This window comes from Ochlerotatus camptorhynchus, unplaced genomic scaffold (genome assembly GCF_037179485.1).
Source record: "Ochlerotatus camptorhynchus isolate MF236.1 unplaced genomic scaffold, CSIRO-AGI_Acam_v1.1 ptg000802l, whole genome shotgun sequence".
Lineage (NCBI taxonomy): Eukaryota > Metazoa > Arthropoda > Insecta > Diptera > Culicidae > Ochlerotatus > Ochlerotatus camptorhynchus.
In genome coordinates, this window is record NW_027041266.1 from 78,552 (window position 1) to 98,660 (window position 20,109).

Sequence of the window (20,109 nt, forward strand, 5' to 3'; positions counted from 1 at the left end):
AACAGAATATTACCATTGGAATTGCTTTGAACATTATTCCATGAGCGGTGTTTTGCATTAAAATCACCAATAATGAAGAATTTAGACCTATGACGGGTAAGTTTCTGGAGGTCACCCTTGAGAAAATTCTTTTTCTGGCCTACGCATTGGAATGGCAAATAGGCAGCTATAAACGTAAGTTGTCCAAATTTTGTTTCAACAGAAACTCCCAAAGTTTCAAAAACTTTGGTTTCAAATGAAGAAAGAATTTTATGTTTGATTCGTCTATGAATAATGATGGCAACGCCACCACAGGGTCCATCAAGACGATCATTTCTATAAATCAAGTAATTTGCGTCCTTCTTGACCTTATGGTCAGGTTTAAGGAACGTTTCAGTTATAACGGCAATATGCACGTTATGAACTCTCAAAAAATTAAATAGCTCGTCTTCATTATCTTTAAGAGAGCGAGCATTCCAATTTACAATATTTAATGCTTTAAAATCCATTACTGAATGTTAATGTCATGACAATATTATTTGCAAATTTTACTCCAGTTTGAATAGCATCAAACATGGAGTTAGATTTAAGCATATCAGAAATCATGTCAATTAATGATTTCTGTAAAAATTCCATTTTAGGGGCAGTAATGCTTCCTAAGTCAAAATTGTCAAAATTTCCGTTAGAATTACTTTGGTTAGTATTTTGATTTCTACCTGCTGCAATAGCAGCATAGGTAGCTCCATTAACTCGCTGAACATTGTTAGCAGCGAGGGGAGTAGGTACAGATGAAACATTTGAAGCAGGGGTGATATTTGTACCTACGGACGAATGTAGAATTTGTTCCTCGCTGACCGTTGTTAACAGCAGAGGAATTTGTACCTGGTCGGAAACGTGGAGCGTTTCCTACCTGTCGCTTAGAACGAGATTGTAGGATCGCTTTGCGAGTCTTACATTCCCAAAAATTGGATTTATGGTTTTCACCACAATTAGAACATTTAAATTTCTTAGGATCTTCCTTCACAGGACAGTCGTCCTTTGCGTGAGAGGAATCACCACAATTCATGCATTTAGCTGGCATGTAGCAATTTTTAGTTCCGTGACCCCATCCCTGGCACTTACGGCACTGGGTGAGGTTTTGGAAATTTCCTCCAGTCTTCCTGAAGTGTTCCCACTTCACTCGGACATGGAGCATAAGGCTAGCTTTTTCTAAGGCCTTAAGGTTGTTTAGTTCACTAGACTTGTAGTGAACTAAATAAAAATCATTAGAAATCCCGTTGCGCGAATCGCCAGGACGGGATTTCATTTTCATTTTGATTACTTGGAGTGGCACAACTCCAAGTAATTTTGTCAGTTCATCTTTGATCTGATCCAGGGATTCACCACTGGGTAGTCCTTTCATGACAACCTTGAACACACGTTCAGTTTTGGTGTCGTAAGTAAAAAAATTGTGATGCTTCTCAGTAAGATACTTGAGAAGACATTTAAATCCGTCCAAGGTTTCAGCCAATACACGGCATTCACCCCGACGTCCAATTTGTAGAGAAAACTTAACTTTCACGAAGCTCAAAAGTTCCATGCGAAGAGCATGGAAATCGGAAGTGGTTATCACAATAGGGGGAATCTTTTCCTTCTTGGCATTAAGCCGGGAAAGTTTACTAGAATTTTTCTTGGATGATGGATCATTCTCATCATCCGTGAGCAAATCAAATTGATTACTCAAATTAATTTCATCAGAAGGGGGGTCAAGGGTTTGCCCCTTTCTTTTGCGTTTAGGCGCCATGGCGGCAGTAAATTTTTATCCAAATCGACTTCCAATCAGATTACTATAAGAATCTGAAGGATCGAAGAGGAATTTTCCAAATCGATATCCAAGAAGGATTACCTCGGGTAGGGTCCAAACAAGGATCGAAGAGGAATAAGAGTTGAACAAGGTAGAAAATTTTTTACAGGTTGAGCACTGAAAAGTGCTGTTTTAATTTGTTGTAGCTTTAGGTAGTAGTAACACTTCCTTCAGCAAAAAGCAAATAGATCCGCACGGCAAGAGAGCACGATGCGGACTGAAAAAAAAAAAAAAAAAAAACAGCTTATTATCACTTAAAGAGTGCCACCAAAATAAATGTGATAGCCTATGTTGGCCAGTTGATTAATTTTGGTTTCCTCCCTAAATATTCTACTTATTTTACTGTTGAGCTTTGTTCCAATTTAGTTATTTTATCGCACGTATCAATCACTTCAAGATTTCGCGAACGTACCGAACAAATTCTATACTACATAAGCTCAAAAGCGTTTGACAAGCTCTACCGAATTGCGTATCACTTCTGCGTAAGCTCCGTAGACGTAAGCGCGTTGAATCCGACAGTCGGCAAAGGTTTAACCTGTACCAACACCGCTTAAGGAATGACCTCGAGTCAGTAAAACCGTTTAGAGCTGAACATCTAAATTACGTAAGATACGAAAACCGCGCAAATTGTGAACGCCACGCGAAACAACCGTAGAGAAACAAAAACAGCTTATTATCACTTAAAGAGTGCCACCAAAATAAATGGGATAGCCTATGTTGGCAAGTTGATTAATTTTGGTTTCCTCCCTTAATATTCTACTTATTTTACTGTTGAGCTTTGTTTCAATTTAGTTATTTTACCGCACGTATCAATCATTTTAAGATTTCGCGACCGTACCAAACAAATTATAAACTACATAAGATCAAAAACTTTTGGTGAGCTCTACCGCATTGCGAATCACTTCTGCGTAAGCTCCGTAGACGTAGGCGCGTTGATTCCGACAGCCGCGAAAAGTTAAACATGCATCAATACCACATAAGGAAAGATCGATTTTACGCAGGGTTTAGTTCATAGATTAACATTGACTGCTGTTAACAAATGTAAGTACTTGAACACTAAAAAATAAGTTAACTCAAATGTTTTAACCGCATATATAAGAGATTTCGCGTATTGAGAGAATAATATAGTAATCGAGTACGTACAACAAACTCAGGGGAATATAATGCCTCCAAAAGTTTAAAAGCTATTAATAGTCACATACCTCTACTTTTACTTATTTCCTAAACTATTCCTCTCCTTGTTAATCTGTTTAATGCTATTGGTCTACCTGCGTTTTCTTTTTAAAGTTCAAGACTAAATAAGACGATTTGTTCTACAACTTTAAAGGTTAGTTGCCTCCCTAAGCGGACCCCCCGCATCCTAATTATTTTGTTAATCTACTTAATGTAATTAGACTTTCTTCTTTCCTTCATTTAACGTCGGTCTCTGTTCCGCAATCTAGTGCCAATCACCGACGGACATCGATTAACATCCATTGACGGCAATCGAATGTGTAGGAAGGCAGCTTCCACACCTGCGTAGGATATCGCACCCATTCAACACACATGGGCCGGGACCAACGGCTTTACTTCCCTTCCGAAGGAAGACGTGACCAGAGATTTTTATGCCTCAGAAAATCCCACCGACCTCGGCTGGGATTGAACCCAGACCCATCGGGGTGTTAGAAAGCAGTCACGCTTACCACTACACCACCGGCGCCGGCTCATTAGACTTTCTGAAGTTTCTTATTTAAGTTCATTTGATGATTATGATATCTCATTAGTCTAATTTAATAAATTGTTAAAAGCTCTAATTCACCTAATCAATCATAACCCATGCTTTATGAGGTACCTGCACTTGTGCTTGTAATCTAAAATTAAACGTGTTTAAAGTACTTTTGATTTAAGCCTATACCTATTTATTATATCTTAGTTCGACCCAGGTAACACCTTCATGTGACTAAAATGCTTCATTTTGAAGTTAGTTTCCTAGCTAATTTTTAAATTATATAGGGTATGTGCTCCAACTATGCCCACACGCTTCCACTATGTGGCACCACAAAAATACGTATGAGTATGTCACAATAGAAGCACGCCACAGTGGAAATCCCGAGCTATAGTTCAAACACTTATCCCAAATCAAAATGAAGCAATACCATGTACAAAAATGATGTTTAACATTGTTTCCTGAGTAATACTTCAATGAAAACAACAATGAAAGCTTGTCACGCAAATAGAAGGAGCACCGTTGGGCATTTTCTGAAATATTTCAATAGTATAATTCCCTTGCAAACCCAAATAAATCTATCTGCGTAAAAATAAATAAAATAAGAGTTATTTGCGGCAAAACCCACCAGTATTACACCCAACGTCAGTGCCTATACGTAAGCGTACTACGACGCGGCTCTCAATTAAAGGAGTAACAAGTGTGATACTATCACTGCTAGACTAGATCTTTGGTTCTCTCATGCAGTGGTTTATCAGAGAGGGGAAGCTTAGTAATCCCCATTGCCTGCCCAATGACGCCATTCTATCGCGGCATGAGCCAGCAACGCCGACCATAAACCTACCGTCTCCAACACTCCACTATAAAGCATGAAATTAAGCCCGCCCACCAACAACAAGGTGCAAAAACTAGCCAAGGGGAGGGGAAACGCTCATTCCTAGTGCCTATCTTTAAATCTGGTCGACGTACGTAATTATCGTGCTATAGCCATTATCTCTTGCATTCCTAAACTTTTCGAGGCAATTGTCAACGAAAAATAATTTCTCCAAATCAAAAATAGAATTACTGACATGCAACACGGCTTTTTCAAGGGTCGCTCGACGTCGACAAATTTACTTGAATTTATAGACTATTCATTGAATGCAATGGATAATGGAAACCACGTAGAAGCTCTCTATACAGACTTTAGCAAGGCATTTGACCGCATAGACATACAAATGCAACTTTTTAAATTGCAAACAAATTGGAATTGAGTCAGGGCTCCTAAAATGGCTTGAATGATATTTAACTAACCGCCAACAAATAATTAAATTCAACGGAAAGAAATCGAATCCAATTCAAGTCACTTCAGGCGTCCCCCAAGGCTCTTATTTGGAACCTCTTCTTTTTATTCTATGCGTAAACGACATTTCTTTCATTCTCAAAAAACTTAAATTACTTATTTATGCCGACGACATGAAGCTCTTTTTGGAAATAAGAAATGAAGAAGACATCAATATAGTCCGGAATGAAATACACATATTCTACACATGGTGCAAAAAAAGTCTACTAGAATTGAATGTAAAAAAATGCAACTTAATATCATTTAGCAGGAAAAGAACAACTTCAAATATTTCAATTGCACTAGGAAATCAAAATGTAGCAAAATGTGAAAATGTTAGGGATTTAGGTATAATCTTAGACTCTAAACTAACTTTCATAGACCATTACAACACAATTATTCACAGGGCAAATGACATGCTAGGCTTTATCAAGCGCTTTTGCTATAATTTTCAGGACCCATACACAATTAAAACACTTTATATTCCCTATGTGAGGTCAATACTGGAATATTGCAGCATTTTCAATCACGCACGAAGAAATATTAGAATCAGTACAAAAACAATTTCTATTATACGCTCTTCGTAAATTAGGTTGGTCATCATTTCCTCTTCCATCATATGAAGCACGCTGCATGCTTATAAACATACAAACATAAAAGAGCGTCGTGAATATGCAATGGTTTCATTTGTAAACGATATCGTTTCGCAGCGCATTGACTCCACAGAACTTTTATCAAAATTAAATTTCCATGCACCTACTGGCAACTCCGAAATCGAAATTTATTTGCCATAAAACATCATCGCACAAATTATGCAAAATATGGGCCATTAAACCGCATGATGGCCTCTTACAATCAATACTGCGAAATCATTGACTTTACAATGTCTCGGCATAAACTAAACAATATTTTTACTCCATAAGGCATTATAACTCATAAAAAAATAGGAAAGCTGACACTGCTTAATTTTTATTAAAGACAAAATATTATACTTATAACCTCTTTTCCAAAGTTGACGAAATAAATAAATAAATAAATTTAAGAAAACAAAACTGTATTCGAATATGTAGGGTTAACTACCCCATTTCCGGCCTATTAAGCATAACCCGCACTTAGTCTTTCTTAATCTAGTTCAGTTTAGCACCAAACGGAATGTTATTATAACGGATGGCTTCCAAATTTATTTACCTTTCTGTACGTACCGTAAGATTTGAAAACGAGAAACCAATCGTTGAGATATTGTCAAAAGTTCAACACTGCTTCTTGACGCCAAACTCGGCCTACGGATTTTAAACTCGGCCTAACGCATTGAAACGCAATTGAAACGCCAATGAGTTCACTTCGGCCTATCAGATGAAGATAAAAATTGATTCGGTCGGAGCGCTTCTTTTGTTTTTGGGAATAATGGGTGCAAACCTTCATACCACGCGTTCTCATTGACTTCGTTCTGTAGCTTATTAACTAAAGTATCGTACCAAACGCATAATTGACTTGTTAACTCTGAAATCATGGATTTATTTGAAGTTTTCTGCTCGATAGGCCCAAAATGGGCGATTAGGCCGAAGTAGTTCTCTACCCTACTAGTCTACGTTGGTTGACGAAATAAATAAACTAAACTAAAAATAAGTAAACTAAATTGGACGTCGGGGTGAATCCCGCGTATTGGCTGAAACCTTGGACGGATTTAAATGTCTTCTCAAGTATCTTACTGAGAAGCAGCACAATTTTTTTACTTACGACACCAAAACTGAACGTGTGTTCAAGGTTGTCATGAAAGGACTGCCCAGTGGTGAATCCCTGGATTACATCAAAGATGAACTGGCAAAATCACTTGGAGTTGTGCCACTCAAAGTAATCAAAATGAAAATAAAATCCCGTCCTGGCGATTCGCGCAACGGGATTTCTAATGATTTTTATTTAGTTCACTTCAATTCTAGTGAACTAAACAACCTTAAGGCCTTAGAAAAAGCTAGCCTTATGCTCCAGGTCCGAGTGAAGTGGGAACACTTCAGGAAGACTGGAGGAAATTTACAAAACCTCACCCAGTGCCGTAAGTGCCAGGAATGGGGTCACGGAACTAAAAATTGCTACATGCCAGCTAAATGCATGAATTGTGGTGATTCCTCTCACACAAAGGACGACTGTCCTGTGAAAAGATCATAAAAATTTAAATGTTCAAATTGTGGTGAAAACCACAAATCCAATTTTTGGGAATGTAAGACTCGCAAAGCGATCCTTCAATATCGTTCTAAGCGACAGGTAGGAAACGCTCCACGTTTCCGACCAGGTACAAATCACTCTGCTGTTAACAACGGTCAGCGAGGAACAAATTCTACATTCGTACCCGTAGGTACAAATATCACCCCTGCTTCAAATTTGTCATCTATACCTACTTCTCTCGCTGCTAACAATGTTCAGCGAGTTAATGCTGCTATTGCAGCGGGCAGAAATCAAAATACTAACCAACGTAATTCTAACGGAAATTTTGACAATTTTGACTTAGGAAGTAGTACTGCCCCTAAAATGGAATTTTTACAGAAATCATTAATTGATATGATTTCTGATATGCTTAAATCTAACTCCATGTTTGATTCTATTCAAACTGGAGTAAAATTTGCAAATAATATTGTCATGACTTTAAAATTCAGTAATGGATTTTAAAGCATTAAACATTTTAAATTGGAATGCTCGATCTCTTAAAGATAATGAAGACGAGCTATTTAACTTTTTAAAAAGAGTTCATAACGTGCATATTGCCGTTATAACTGAAACGTTCCTTAAACCTGACCATAAGGTTAAGAAGGACGCAAATTATTTCATTTATAGAAATGATCGTCTTGACGGACCCTGTGGTGGCGTTGCCATCATGGTTCATAGACGAATCAAACATAAAATTCTTTCTTCATTTGAAACCAAAGTTTTTGAAACAAAATTTGGACAACTTACGTTTAGCTGCCTATTTGCCATTCCAATGCGTAGGCCAGCAAAAGATTTTTTTCAAGGGTGACCTTCAGAAATTTACCCGTCATAGGTCTAAATTCTTCATTATTAGTTATTTTAATGCAAAACACCGCTCATGGAATAATGCTCAAAGCAATTCCAATGGTAATGTTCTGTTTGATGATTGTTCTGCAGGTTACACTACACTACACTTACACTATTCAAAATCCAACAGCCCAACATGCTTTTCTTCTGCAAGAAATCCCTCAACTATTGATTTGGTCTTAACTGATTCATGTCGACTTTGTTGCCAATTGGTTACTCATGCTGACTTTGGTTCTGATCACTTTCCAGTAACTTTTGAAATATCCCAAGAAATAATTTGTAATCCCAACAGCTCTACTTTCAATTACCATAGAGCTGATTGGGAGCAATATCGGACATTTTGGAATATAACTACGATCCAAACATTCCTTTGCAAATCAAAGATGAAATTAATAATTCTCTTGAATCTTCGATTCAATTATAATAGACGTCGATCATCAGCTCTTGATCCGTCTTAAAAATGTCCGTAGGAGACAACACGCGATCCTACCATGAAAGTTATCTGGCGGGATTTGCAAAAACAAATTAAAAAGCGATTCTCTGCCCGAGGAACAAAACTTTTGAAAATAATTTTTCTAAATTAGACCCGATTTCCAAATCCTTTTGGAAACTCACTAAATTTTGAAAAAAAAAACCCTCAAAAGCCTATTCCAGCGCTTAAAGAAGGTGATAAAATGTTGATCACAAATTTGAAGAAAAAAACTCACAAACTTGCTAAGCAATACGAGAGTTCCCATAATTTTAGTTTGGGTCTGACTAGTCCTATTGAGAATCAGGTTGCTCGGGATTATCTGAATATTTTCTCTCGGGAAAATATTTTTGATGATTCCTGGGGGACTGATTTGGACGAAGTAAGGTCTATAACTAAAAAGTTTCATAATATGAAAGTTGCAGGTGATGATGGAATTTTCTATATCCTCATCGAAAAATTCCCAGAGAGTACCTTGCCTTTCTTGGTAAAATTATTTAACAGATGTTTACATTTGGCATACTTTCCTGATAAATGGAAAAATGCAAAAGTTGTTCCAATTTTGAAGCCGGATAAAAATCCAGCTGAAGCTTCTAGCTACCGTCCAATAAGTTTGCTTTCTTCAATAAGTAAACTTTTTGAAAAGATAATTTTAAATAGAATGATGCTTCACATTAATACGAACTCAATTTTTGCAGATGAGCAGTTTGGATTTCGCCATGGGCATTCACTACTCATCAACTCTTAAGAGTTACCAAATTAATTCGTTCAAACAAATCTGAAGGCCACTCAACTGGAGTTGCTCCTCTAAACATAGGAAAAGCATTCGACAGTGTTTGGCATGAAGGTTTGATTTCTAAATTGAAAATGTTTAATTTTCCACTTTATATTATGAAATTAGTTCAAAATTATTTAACTGACAGAAATCTGCAGGTAAATTATCAAAATTCCAAACATAATCGACTACCTGTTAGGGCAGGAGTTCCTCAGGGTAGCATTCTTGGGCCTATATTGTATAACATTTTCACTTCGGACCTCCCTGATTTACCTCAGAGTTGCCATAAATCTTTGTTCGCTGATGACACAGGCATTTCCGCTAAAGGAAATGTAAAGATACAGCCAAGCCGGGACCTGGTTGCAGTTAAGTAATCCTCAAGGTTATGCCAATGCCCAGGGGAATTATGAGATCTCAGACTTGAAACAATACTCAGAATTATGGGACTTGGGAAATTTGTAACGACACTGCACAGCTATTTATTTTTGGTTTTTGTTAAATTTTGTAAACATAAATGATAAAATAATGTATATTCGAAACACTGGTCATTACCTGGGAGCGAGAAGCAGATAGCACACACGGAATTCATTGCCCGAGCAAAGTCGGATATCTTTTTTTTTTTTTTTTTATTGGTATCAAGCTGGAGCTGCGTGACAGCTTAATTTTCAAGACTTGACCCATTTGAATAAATTTTGCTTCTATCTTTGACAATACAGCAGAAGGACTAGCCTATGTTGGCCGCTTGAACACTGGATTCCGTATGTATTGTTTCAAGATAGTTATAGAAAAAATGCTGTGACGTGTGCGCGTAGATACATCCGCGTAGTAAACCGATTGAATAAGTAAATCCGTTTCGAACGAAATATCTAAATTATGTAAGTTACGAAAACCGCGCGAATTCCGAAAGCCGTGCGAGACAACCGAAGCGAGAAAAAAAAAGGCTTATTATCATTTAAAGAGTGCCACCAAAATAAATGTGATAGCCTATGTTGGCAAGTTGATTAATTTTGGTTTCCTCCTTAGATATTCTACTTATTTACTACTGAGCTTTGTATCAAATTAGTTAATTTAAAGAACGTATCAATCATTTCAAGATTTCGCGACCGCACCGAACAAATTCTATAAGCTCAAAAGCGTTTGACAAGCTCTACCGAATTGCGTATCACTTCTGCGTAAGCTCCGTAGACGTAGGCGCGTTGAATCCGACAGTCGGCAAAGGTTTAACCTGTACCAACACCGCTTAAGGAACGACCTCGAGTCAGTGAAACCGTTTATAGTTAAACATCTAAATTACGTAAGATACGAAAATCGCGCAAATTGTGAACGCCACGCGAAACAACCGTAGAGAAAAAAAACAACTTATTATCACTTAAAGAGAGCCACCAAAATAAATGTGATAGCCTATGTTGGCAAGTTGATAAATTTTGGTTTCCTCCCTAAATATTCTACTTATTTTACTGTTGAGCTTTGTTTCAATTTAGTTATTTTACCGCACGTATCAATCATTTCAAGATTTCGCGACCGTACCGAACAAATTCTATACTACAGAAGCTCAAAAAAAAAAAAAAAAAAACTTTTGGTGAGCTCTACCGCATTGCAAATCACTTCTGCGTAAGCTCCGTAGACGTAGGCGCGTTGATTCCGAAAGCCGCGAAAAGTTAAACATGCATCAATACCACATAAGGAAAGATCGATTTTACGTATGGTTTAGTTCATAGATTAACATTGATTGCTGTTTACAAATGTAAGTACTTGAACACTAAGAAATAAGTTAACTCAAATGCTTTAATCGCATATATAAGAGATTTCGCGTATTGAGAGAATTATATAGTAATCGAGTACAACAAACTCAGGGGAATACAATACCTCCAAAAGTTTAAAAGCTAATAACTGTCACATAACTCTACTTTTACTTTTTACCTAAACTATTCCTTTCCTTGTTAATCTGCTAAATGCTATTGGTCTGCCTGCGTTTTCTTTTTTTTTAAATTCAATACTAAATAAGAAGATTTATTCTACAACTATAAAGGTTAGTTGCCTCCCTAAGCGGACCACCCGCATCCTAATTCTTTTGTTAATCTACTTAATGTCATTAAACTTTCTGAAGTTTATTATTTAAATTCATTTGATGGTTATGATATCTCATTAGTCTAAATTAATAAATTATTAAAAGCTCTAAGTCACCTAATCAATCATAACCCATGCTTTATTAAGTACCTGCACTTGTGCTTGTAATCTAAAATTAAACGTGTTTCAAGTACTTTTGATTTTGACCTATACCTATTTATTATATCTTAGTTCGACCCAGGTGACACCCTCAAGTGACTAAAATGCTTCATTTTGAAGTTAGTTTCCTAGCTGATTTTAAATTATATAGGGTATATGCTCCAACTACGCTCACACGTTTCCACTATGTCGTCCCACAAAATTACGTATGGATATATCACAATAGAAGCACGCAACAGTGGAAATCCCGAGCCATAGTTCAAACATTTATCCCAAATCAAAAGGAAGCACATATAAGATTAGTTACAATACCATGTACAAAAATGATGTTTAAAATTGTTCCCTGAGTAATACTTCAATGAAAACAACAATGAAAGCTTGTCACGCAAGTAGAAGGAGTACCGTTGGGCACTTTCTGAAATATTTCAATAGTATAATTCCCTTGCAAACCCAAATAAATCTATCTGCGTAAAAATAAATAAAATAAGAGTGATTTGCGGCAAAACCCGCCAGTATCACACCCAACGTCAGTGCCTATACGTAAGCGTACCACGACGCGGCTCTCAATAAAAGGAGTAACAAGTGTGATACTATCACTGCTGGACTAGATCTTTTGTTCTCTCATGCAGTGGTTTATCAGAGAGGGGAAGCTCAGTAATCCTCATTGCCTGCCCATGGCGCCATTCTATCGCGGCATGAGCCAGCAACGTCGGCCACAAACCCACCGTCTCCAACACTCCACTAGCATGAAATTAAGCCCGCCCACCAACAGCAAGGTGCAAAAACTAGCCAAGGGGAGGGATTGCCCGAGCAAAGTCGGATATCAAAATAATATCAAAATGATATCAAATTATGTTTTTGAAATCATATTTTTAACATATTTTGATATACTATTTTTTAATTTCAGTTGAATTCATATTTTGATATTATTTTGATATTTCTAAAAAATATAATTTAAAACAAAATTTGATGTTTTTTGAAAAGGGCATCCACGTTTATCACTGAAATCTTCATTTTTATTTCTTACGAGTCAATCAGCATGCTTGCTATTTTTTTTAATGAACATCACAAAGACAATTCAAGCTGAACATTGCATTAGGTCCTAAGTAACATTGATCGATTCTTTTCGTCGACATTCTCTTTCGTTAATAACTTGAGCCCAAACCGTTTCTTGTTGTGTTTGTCGTATAAGATGCTAGATAAAATCTTCTTTTACAGATCTGTGTGCTGAAAATACCTGGGAATGTCATTTTCGTGGCCGTGGAGATACAAAGAGAAAGTTGACGAAGAGAATCTGTCCATGTTACTTAGGACCTAATGCAATGGTCAGCTTTAAATATGATTTGTACAGTTATATTTTACAACATTTATTAATATTAATCTACCTGCGAATTTAATTTACTAATCGATATAAGATAGATATCGATAGAACTGATTGAAATATAGGTTTGTTTTTATTTGTTTTTAAAACTTATTGATAACTTTTTTGATTTTGAATTTTGATATCAACCAACAGATTTCAAAACTTTCAGATTACCAAATTTGATACCATGCTATCAAAATAATAACTAACTTAGTTTTTTTTTTAATTTTTCGTTTTCCTACCATATGACTATAACATGTTGATTACTTATTTTGCTCATTATTAACTAAATTGCTGATATCAAAACGCATACATGGATTTGTTATCAAGAAAACATTATTTGTTATCTTTTTGATATCCTTCATATACCATTTAGTTCTCATTTTTGTTATGATTACTGTTAACTCAACCACACGGTAGGCAAAATATCTTATCACGAACGCTTATACCAAAATATCAAATTTAGTTTTCATTTTGTTTTCATTCTCTGCTCTGTTCTTCTTGTCATGAAAATGTGTGCCGTTGAAATCAAATCAAAACAGGCTTGTTTTGTTTTGAGCGTGTAGTGATTGTTTGAGATTGTTCAGAGTGCAGTGAGAAACTTTACTTTTCTTTTTGGTATTTTACTATGCCACTAGATGTTTTGACAAAACATTGGCTAATGGTATCTTTCAATATTGATTTGTGTGTATTTGAATGAATTAGGGTAAATGTTGGCTTCGGCACCCATTGACTGTTTTCGGCAACCAAAATTTAAACGTTAATTTCACTATGTTTTCCCATCAACGCACTTCCCTGAATGTTGTCAAACGATTGTTTAGCCTTTCAGCTTCAATCTGATTATATTTGAACGATCGAGCAATCCAGTAATGCTACATTTTTCTTCAAATAAAGCATACGCACTACAAAATGGGGTTGATTTCGAGTTGCCGATAATAGAACAGCTGGTTAACACGCAGTTCTAATGGGAAGGTTGCCGAAGAAAAAGAGGCTGCCGACAATAGTCACACTCACCTGAGAAGTTTGGAGCGTTGTAAAAACGCTTTCAGAACGTTTTGAAAAATTCTGTCGGTTGGAATGGATAGAGAAGCAAGCAGCAGATGAATGTAAACAAACAGACACATCATATATGTGCGTGACGCTGAGAAAATGCTAGTAGAAGTACAGACGCTGCTTAGATTGACGAGAATACGTAAATTCCCCTAAATAGAAACGGTGTCCCATTGAATAAAATAGCTGGAAACGACAATTTGTCACAAATTACTTTACGCAAGATTTCAATACCGCCTTGTGCATTCTTGTTCAACAGTAAGAAAAGCATCATAAAATTGCTTGGCTCCAAATGACAGTTCGTGACAGCAGCCGTCTGGCTGCATTTGACGTTCTTTTTTTTTATAACTCTTTATTTGTTCCAAATTCAAAATAAATTACATTTCATTTTAACCTAGGTGCTCCAGTTACTACAGTAACTTACCAGCCTTAATTGTTATGATATATATATCTATGTGTTTTTACATTGTTCCTGCCTAGGCAATTCAGTATTTTAAATAGGTTTTTCAAAACCTGCATGTCAGAATAACAATTGAAATCTTAAAACTAAAAACTAAAACTAAATCTTATCTAGGTATAAAGCGAATTAATCGTTGCAATTGAGCATTGATTTTTGCCTGAAATTATTAATTATTTTGTTGGACATTTGTTCTAAAGTCTCAACATTCGAAATTCTATGTACTTCAGTAGTACTGTACTTCAGTAGTACTGTACCAGGGAGGCAACTTCAAAATCATCTTCAGAACTTTGTTCTGAATTCTTTGAAGTGCTTTTTTCCTGGTAGTACAACAGCTAGACCATATTAGCACAGCGTAAAGCATGGCCGGTCTAAAAACTTGTTTAAATATTAGAAGTTTATTCGTCAGGCAAAGTTTGGATTTCTTGTTTATAAGAGGATACAAACATTTTATATATTTGTTACATTTAGCTTGAATGCCCTCAATGTGATCTGTAAAAGTTAATTTTTGGTCAAGTATTAATCCAAGATATTTCACTTGGTTTGACCAGGAAATTGGAACTCCGTTCATAGTGACTATGTGACTACTACTAGGTTTCAAAAAGGAAGCTCTAGGCTTATGTGGATATATTATAAGTTGAGTTTTCGAAGCAGTGGGAGAAATCTTCCATTTTTGTAAATAAGAAGAGAAAATATCTAAACTTTTCTGCAGTCTGCTGCAAATAACACGAATACTTTTTCCTTTAGCGGAAATGCCTGTGTCATCAGCGAACAAAGATTTGTGGCAACCCTGAGGCAAATCAGGGAGGTCCGAAGTGAAAATGTTATACAATATAGGCCCAAGAATGCTACCCTGAGGAACTCCTGCTCTAACAGGTAGTCGATTATATTTGGAATTTTGATAATTTACCTGCAGAGTTCTGTCAGTTAAATAATTTTGAACTAATTTCATAATATAAAGTGGAAAATTAAACCTTTTCAATTTAGCAATCAAACCTTCATGCCAAACACTGTCGAATGCTTTTTCTATGTCTAGAAGAGCAACTCCAGTTGAGTGGCCTTCAGATTTGTTTGAACGAATTAAATTGGTAACTCTTAAGAGTTGATGAGTAGTTGAATGCCCATGGCGAAATCCAAACTGCTCATCTGCAAAAATTGAGTTCGTATTGATGTGAAGCATCATTCTATTTAAAATTATCTTTTCAAAAAGTTTACTAATTGAAGAAAGCAAACTTATTGGACGGTAGCTAGAAGCTTCAGCTGGATTTTTATCCGGCTTCAAAATTGGAACAACTTTTGCATTTTTCCATTTATCAGGAAAGTATGCCAAATGTAAACATCTGTTAAATAATTTTACCAAGAAAGGCAAGGTACTCTCTGGGAATTTTTCGATGAGGATATAGAAAATTCCATCATCACCTGCAACAATATAATGATGATCATCCTCTTCCCTCGGCTGATCATCAACGTCCACGCTGACATATGTCATACTGACACCTGTCATTTATTGAGCCCTGGTGGTAAAGTTGGCGGGGGACTCCCAATAGTTTTAATGTGCACTCACGAGATGGCACTGCGATCACATAAGGGTGGTGTATCCATTGCCTTGTTCGAGGAATTGATTTGTGGGATATCTTGTTAATGAAATATCTTTGCTTTTATGCATTCTTATAGGACCTATGTGGTTTGTCTTATGGAATGTATAAGGTTGATGTTTTGGCAAAAATGTATAAGTGAAACACATAATTGATTTTCGTTTCGTGTAGAAGTAGCTGAGTTGTGCACTCCTCCATCTAAATAGCACCACAGCTGAGCTACGAATGCTATGAAATAAAAGGGATATCAGCTTATAACCACTACCTACTTCTTTTCCTTCCACTCTCAGGATTCAACGATTCGGTGTCTCTTGTTTTGTGTGTTCTTCTAAAACTGAGCAGTGATATTTTCTTTGGGCGCAGACGATGTGCGGAAATCAAAAGTTAACAATGTATCACAATATTTTCAATAATATTCCGTGCGCGCATTGGACTGCAACAGCCGAACGTACGAACAAATAGGGTGCACATAGAGCATTTTAAGAAAACGTCGTAAGTTATCATGGGTGTTTTAAATCAATAATAACGAAGAAACCATAAAACCTACAAGATTACTACCAAAGGAACACATCTAAGGAACTGAATAGAGAATGTTTTTAGAACAAATAAATAAACAGCAATGTAGATTTTCAACTTAAAAACACTAAAATGTACGTAATTTGACCTTTTTTTTGTACTTTCAATGTAACTTTAATCGAGTTCATCTCAAAGTAGTTTTGATACATAAGACTTCAAAAAACTCCCAGAGAAAAACACATTAAGATTGAAATAATATAACTAACCAAAGTTGGCTATGAGAAAAAACATAGAATGTTGTATAACTAACTTAGGCTCTGAACCATTTGGTGGATTATTTTAACTTTTGGTTAAAATTTGACAGATGGAAAGTTATCGATTGACCCTGCTATCCGAGCTTGGTTACTTCTGACAGACAAGAAGTTAAATTTTGACAACTTTGGCTGAGTTCTTCTCGAAAACCGGTCGATCGACAGCACAGGGATTTTCGAACATAGAAAATAACTTTCGAAATGTCACTTTTAACCACGAGTTAAATTTAACTCGGCAAATGGTTCACAGCCTTAGCAGTCATTTCCGACCCTATGTTTCATGGGGATTTTTTCATAACTTTGGAAACCCTAGTAGTAACACAAAAATAAAAATGAAATAAAAGGGACATCGACTTATTACCACTACCTACTTCTCTCCCTTCCGCTCTCAGAATTCGCCGATTCGGTGTCTCTCGTTGTGCTTTCTGTTGAGACTGAGCAATATTCGATACCGCGAAACATCTCCGCAGTTATGTTTTCTTTCGGCGTAGGAGATGTGCGGTAATCGAAAGTTAAGAATGTAGCTCAACATTTACAATAACATTCTACCAAATTTTCATGTGCGTAATCCACTGAACGTACGAACGAATAGGGTGACTATAGCGCATTTTAAGAAAACGTCACAAGTTTTTATGGCAGTTTTAAATCAATAATTACGAAGAAATCGTAAAGCCTACAAGGTTACTACCAAAGGCACAAATCTAGGGAACTGCATGGAGAATGTTTTGTAGAACAACTAAATTAACAGCAAGAAAAAATTTCAACTTAAACCTATTTTATAGAGATGAACTAGCCAACGGCTAAAAATCTCTCTAATAAAGTAAAAAAAAAAAATCAACTGTATGAAATGTATAAAATCTCTCTAATAAAGTAAAAAAAAAAATTCAACTGTATCAAATGTATGAAATTTCACCATTTTTTTTGGTACTTTCAACATACTTTTCAATTTTAATGTATGATAATTAACTTTAATCGAGTTCTTTTCTAAAGAGCATTGATAGCTAAGACTTTATTCTTTCATTTAGTATGTTGAAATCAGAAAACCACATTAAGATTAAAAAAATATAGCTAACCAAAGTTGGCTATGAGAAAAAACATAGAATGTTGTATAACTCACTTAGCAGTCAAAGAGATGAACTAGCCTCAGGCTAAAAATCTCTAAAAGAAAAAAAAAAAAAAAAAAAAAAAACTTAGCAGTCATTTCCGACCCTATGTTTCATGAGGATTTTTTCATAACTTTAGGAGACCTATCTACCCTGAAAATATGTAAAACCCGGAACCAAACACCCTGAATGTGTATATAGGTGTACCTTGATAAAACGTAACTGTTACTTTCAACTTCCATCGTCGATATCTCACAAATAACAATTCAATTATTCAAATTTGCATGACCAATAGATGGAGGATTGTCTTATATCTCCGATTGTGTTATTTATTTGCTTGATTTAATGATTGTTACCTAGAAATCAGCAATAGAATTCAAAAGTGACAGTTACGTTACTTACCAACTAACCTAAATTAAAATCATGGGAATATTTAAGTGAAGTGAACGTATCCAAACCTTATAAGGTACGTATACTATACCAAAAATTATTTGGCCGCTAACTATTAACATTCGTTAGAAAGTGACTGTAGTGACCATTTACACGAAAAAAAGAGACTAGTGCTTTGGCGAAAATAGTGACTTTTAAGTGACCAGCTTAAAAAGAAGTGACAAACTTCCAGCTCTGCAGTATATCTAAGTACTCACTTCTAGTGGATAATTTTAAAACCTTTATGTTACTGTGGCAGGTAGCTATTAGTTTAGATATGTCCTTGGCACATTCTTGAACCTGAAAAGAAAAACCAGTTATTTATTGCTTGCCACATTGATTGAACTAGTTTTTCGCACTACCTTCAATTCATTCTCTGAGTTTTCGCTGAGCACAGAACGAACTGAAGATCCCTGGATTTGTAATAGGTAATCAATCTTCGTCTTAAGCCTAAAATGTATTTGACAATATTAGATGTGAGTCAATGATTTTTTATGTTTCACATGTATCAAAATAATATAAAATTACTTGGTAAGAAAATAATGTATCTCGTCATATTTTCCCATCCACTTTGGCTGTTCAACATTGTTACTGGATTCACTGCATCCTCGGTCGAGAAGAGCAATATTATCGGAATTTTTCTGCAGATGTAATTTTTTTTAATTAATTTACCATCGATCATTGGCTCGATTTCAACAAATTTGGGTTATCCATTATTACCAACCGTGTCTGAATAAACGTTCTTGTTGTACAAAATATTGTTTCTTAGCATAAAAAATAATTCCGTTAAATTTCTATGAGACATTTCGTGAATTCAAATATCCTAAGCCAGGATGATATCAAATATACAACTCTAAATTAAGTATGGACGTGAAATTTTGTGATTCTTCACTGTTTACATTCATTCAATGACATTGGCGTTGACGGCACCGTTGAAAAATCGTCTCTTCTAGCCAAAAATGACAGTATCTTATGGGAATTTTCGGTGGAGTAAAAAAATAGTACGAAAGCCACCATGTTTTACGCGCAGTCTGACGTTTGCTTACGCGATTTTCTATAGGAGTAAAGAGCTACAGAGTCGCCGTCAACGCCAATTGGCATTCAAGATAAATATAAAATGTTGAGCTTGGTTACGATCAATATGACCCAGAAGGAAAAATGTTAGCGTTAGACCAACGTTAGACGTTACCATGATGATCGATCTGCATGACTCGGGTCGAAATTATGCTCGGGCTGCATGACTCGAGTCGGCTTAAGCTCGGCTCGAGTTTGTTCGCAGCTGTCATTGGCTTTGATGGTGACACTGTAACTCTCTCCTAGAAATCCATCCGAGTATTTGTACTGTTTACTCTTATGGTAGTTTTTCGTACGCTCAAGTTGAACCAGCTGATCGAACCGGTGAAGATCAACGATTCATGGAAGCTGTATAACCAATCGAAGCCTGTCGGCCGAACAATATCGGAATGTTTTTTCGCTGCTGGAATAATATGACTTTTATTAGTGAAAACTGCTGTTCTGCTGTTTCAGGTAGGTGAAATAATCAACCCGCGTTTCGAGGAATGTGCATCAATTGCTTCCTCGGGTGAGTAGCACTAAAATTTTGGTTTAGGCTGGGATTGGTATGAAAGTGGATGCAGTAGCGAAGTCTTGTTTTTTCTTCAATGTTACTAATGTAATGATTGTGAACTGGATGAAACATGTAAATCTCATTACATTCCCTAGACGATTGGTCTATCTAGGAGACGTAATGACATTTACATCTGGTTGGTTCTGGTTGCATGTTGAATCCACTTTCATGCCAATCCCAACCTAATTTCTAATCTTCTATTCGTTGTTCTCAAGTTTGAAGTAGTTAAGATTAGGATTCTGATGCATGGTCAAAATAGGTGCCATTGCTTGATTTTGTCCTCAAGGATTCCGAT

The 20,109-nt window shown here is 36.1% G+C and overlaps 1 protein-coding gene across 1 annotated transcript in view; it reads right to left on the reverse strand.

Annotated features, from left to right (window-relative positions):
* Nucleotides 1-19,055, reverse strand: part of Syx16 (syntaxin 16) — a 54,206-nt gene extending 35,151 nt beyond the window's left edge. The window contains exons 1-4 of the mRNA XM_065238503.1: nucleotides 18,912-19,055; nucleotides 18,716-18,828; nucleotides 18,550-18,637; nucleotides 18,406-18,487 (exon numbers count right to left, since the gene is read on the reverse strand). Coding sequence (XP_065094575.1) covers nucleotides 18,406-18,487; nucleotides 18,550-18,637; nucleotides 18,716-18,828; nucleotides 18,912-18,992 — 364 coding nt within the window. The 5' untranslated portion in view covers nucleotides 18,993-19,055. The remainder of the gene's footprint in view (nucleotides 1-18,405; nucleotides 18,488-18,549; nucleotides 18,638-18,715; nucleotides 18,829-18,911) is intronic.
* Between the last annotated feature and the right edge of the window lie 1,054 nt (nucleotides 19,056-20,109).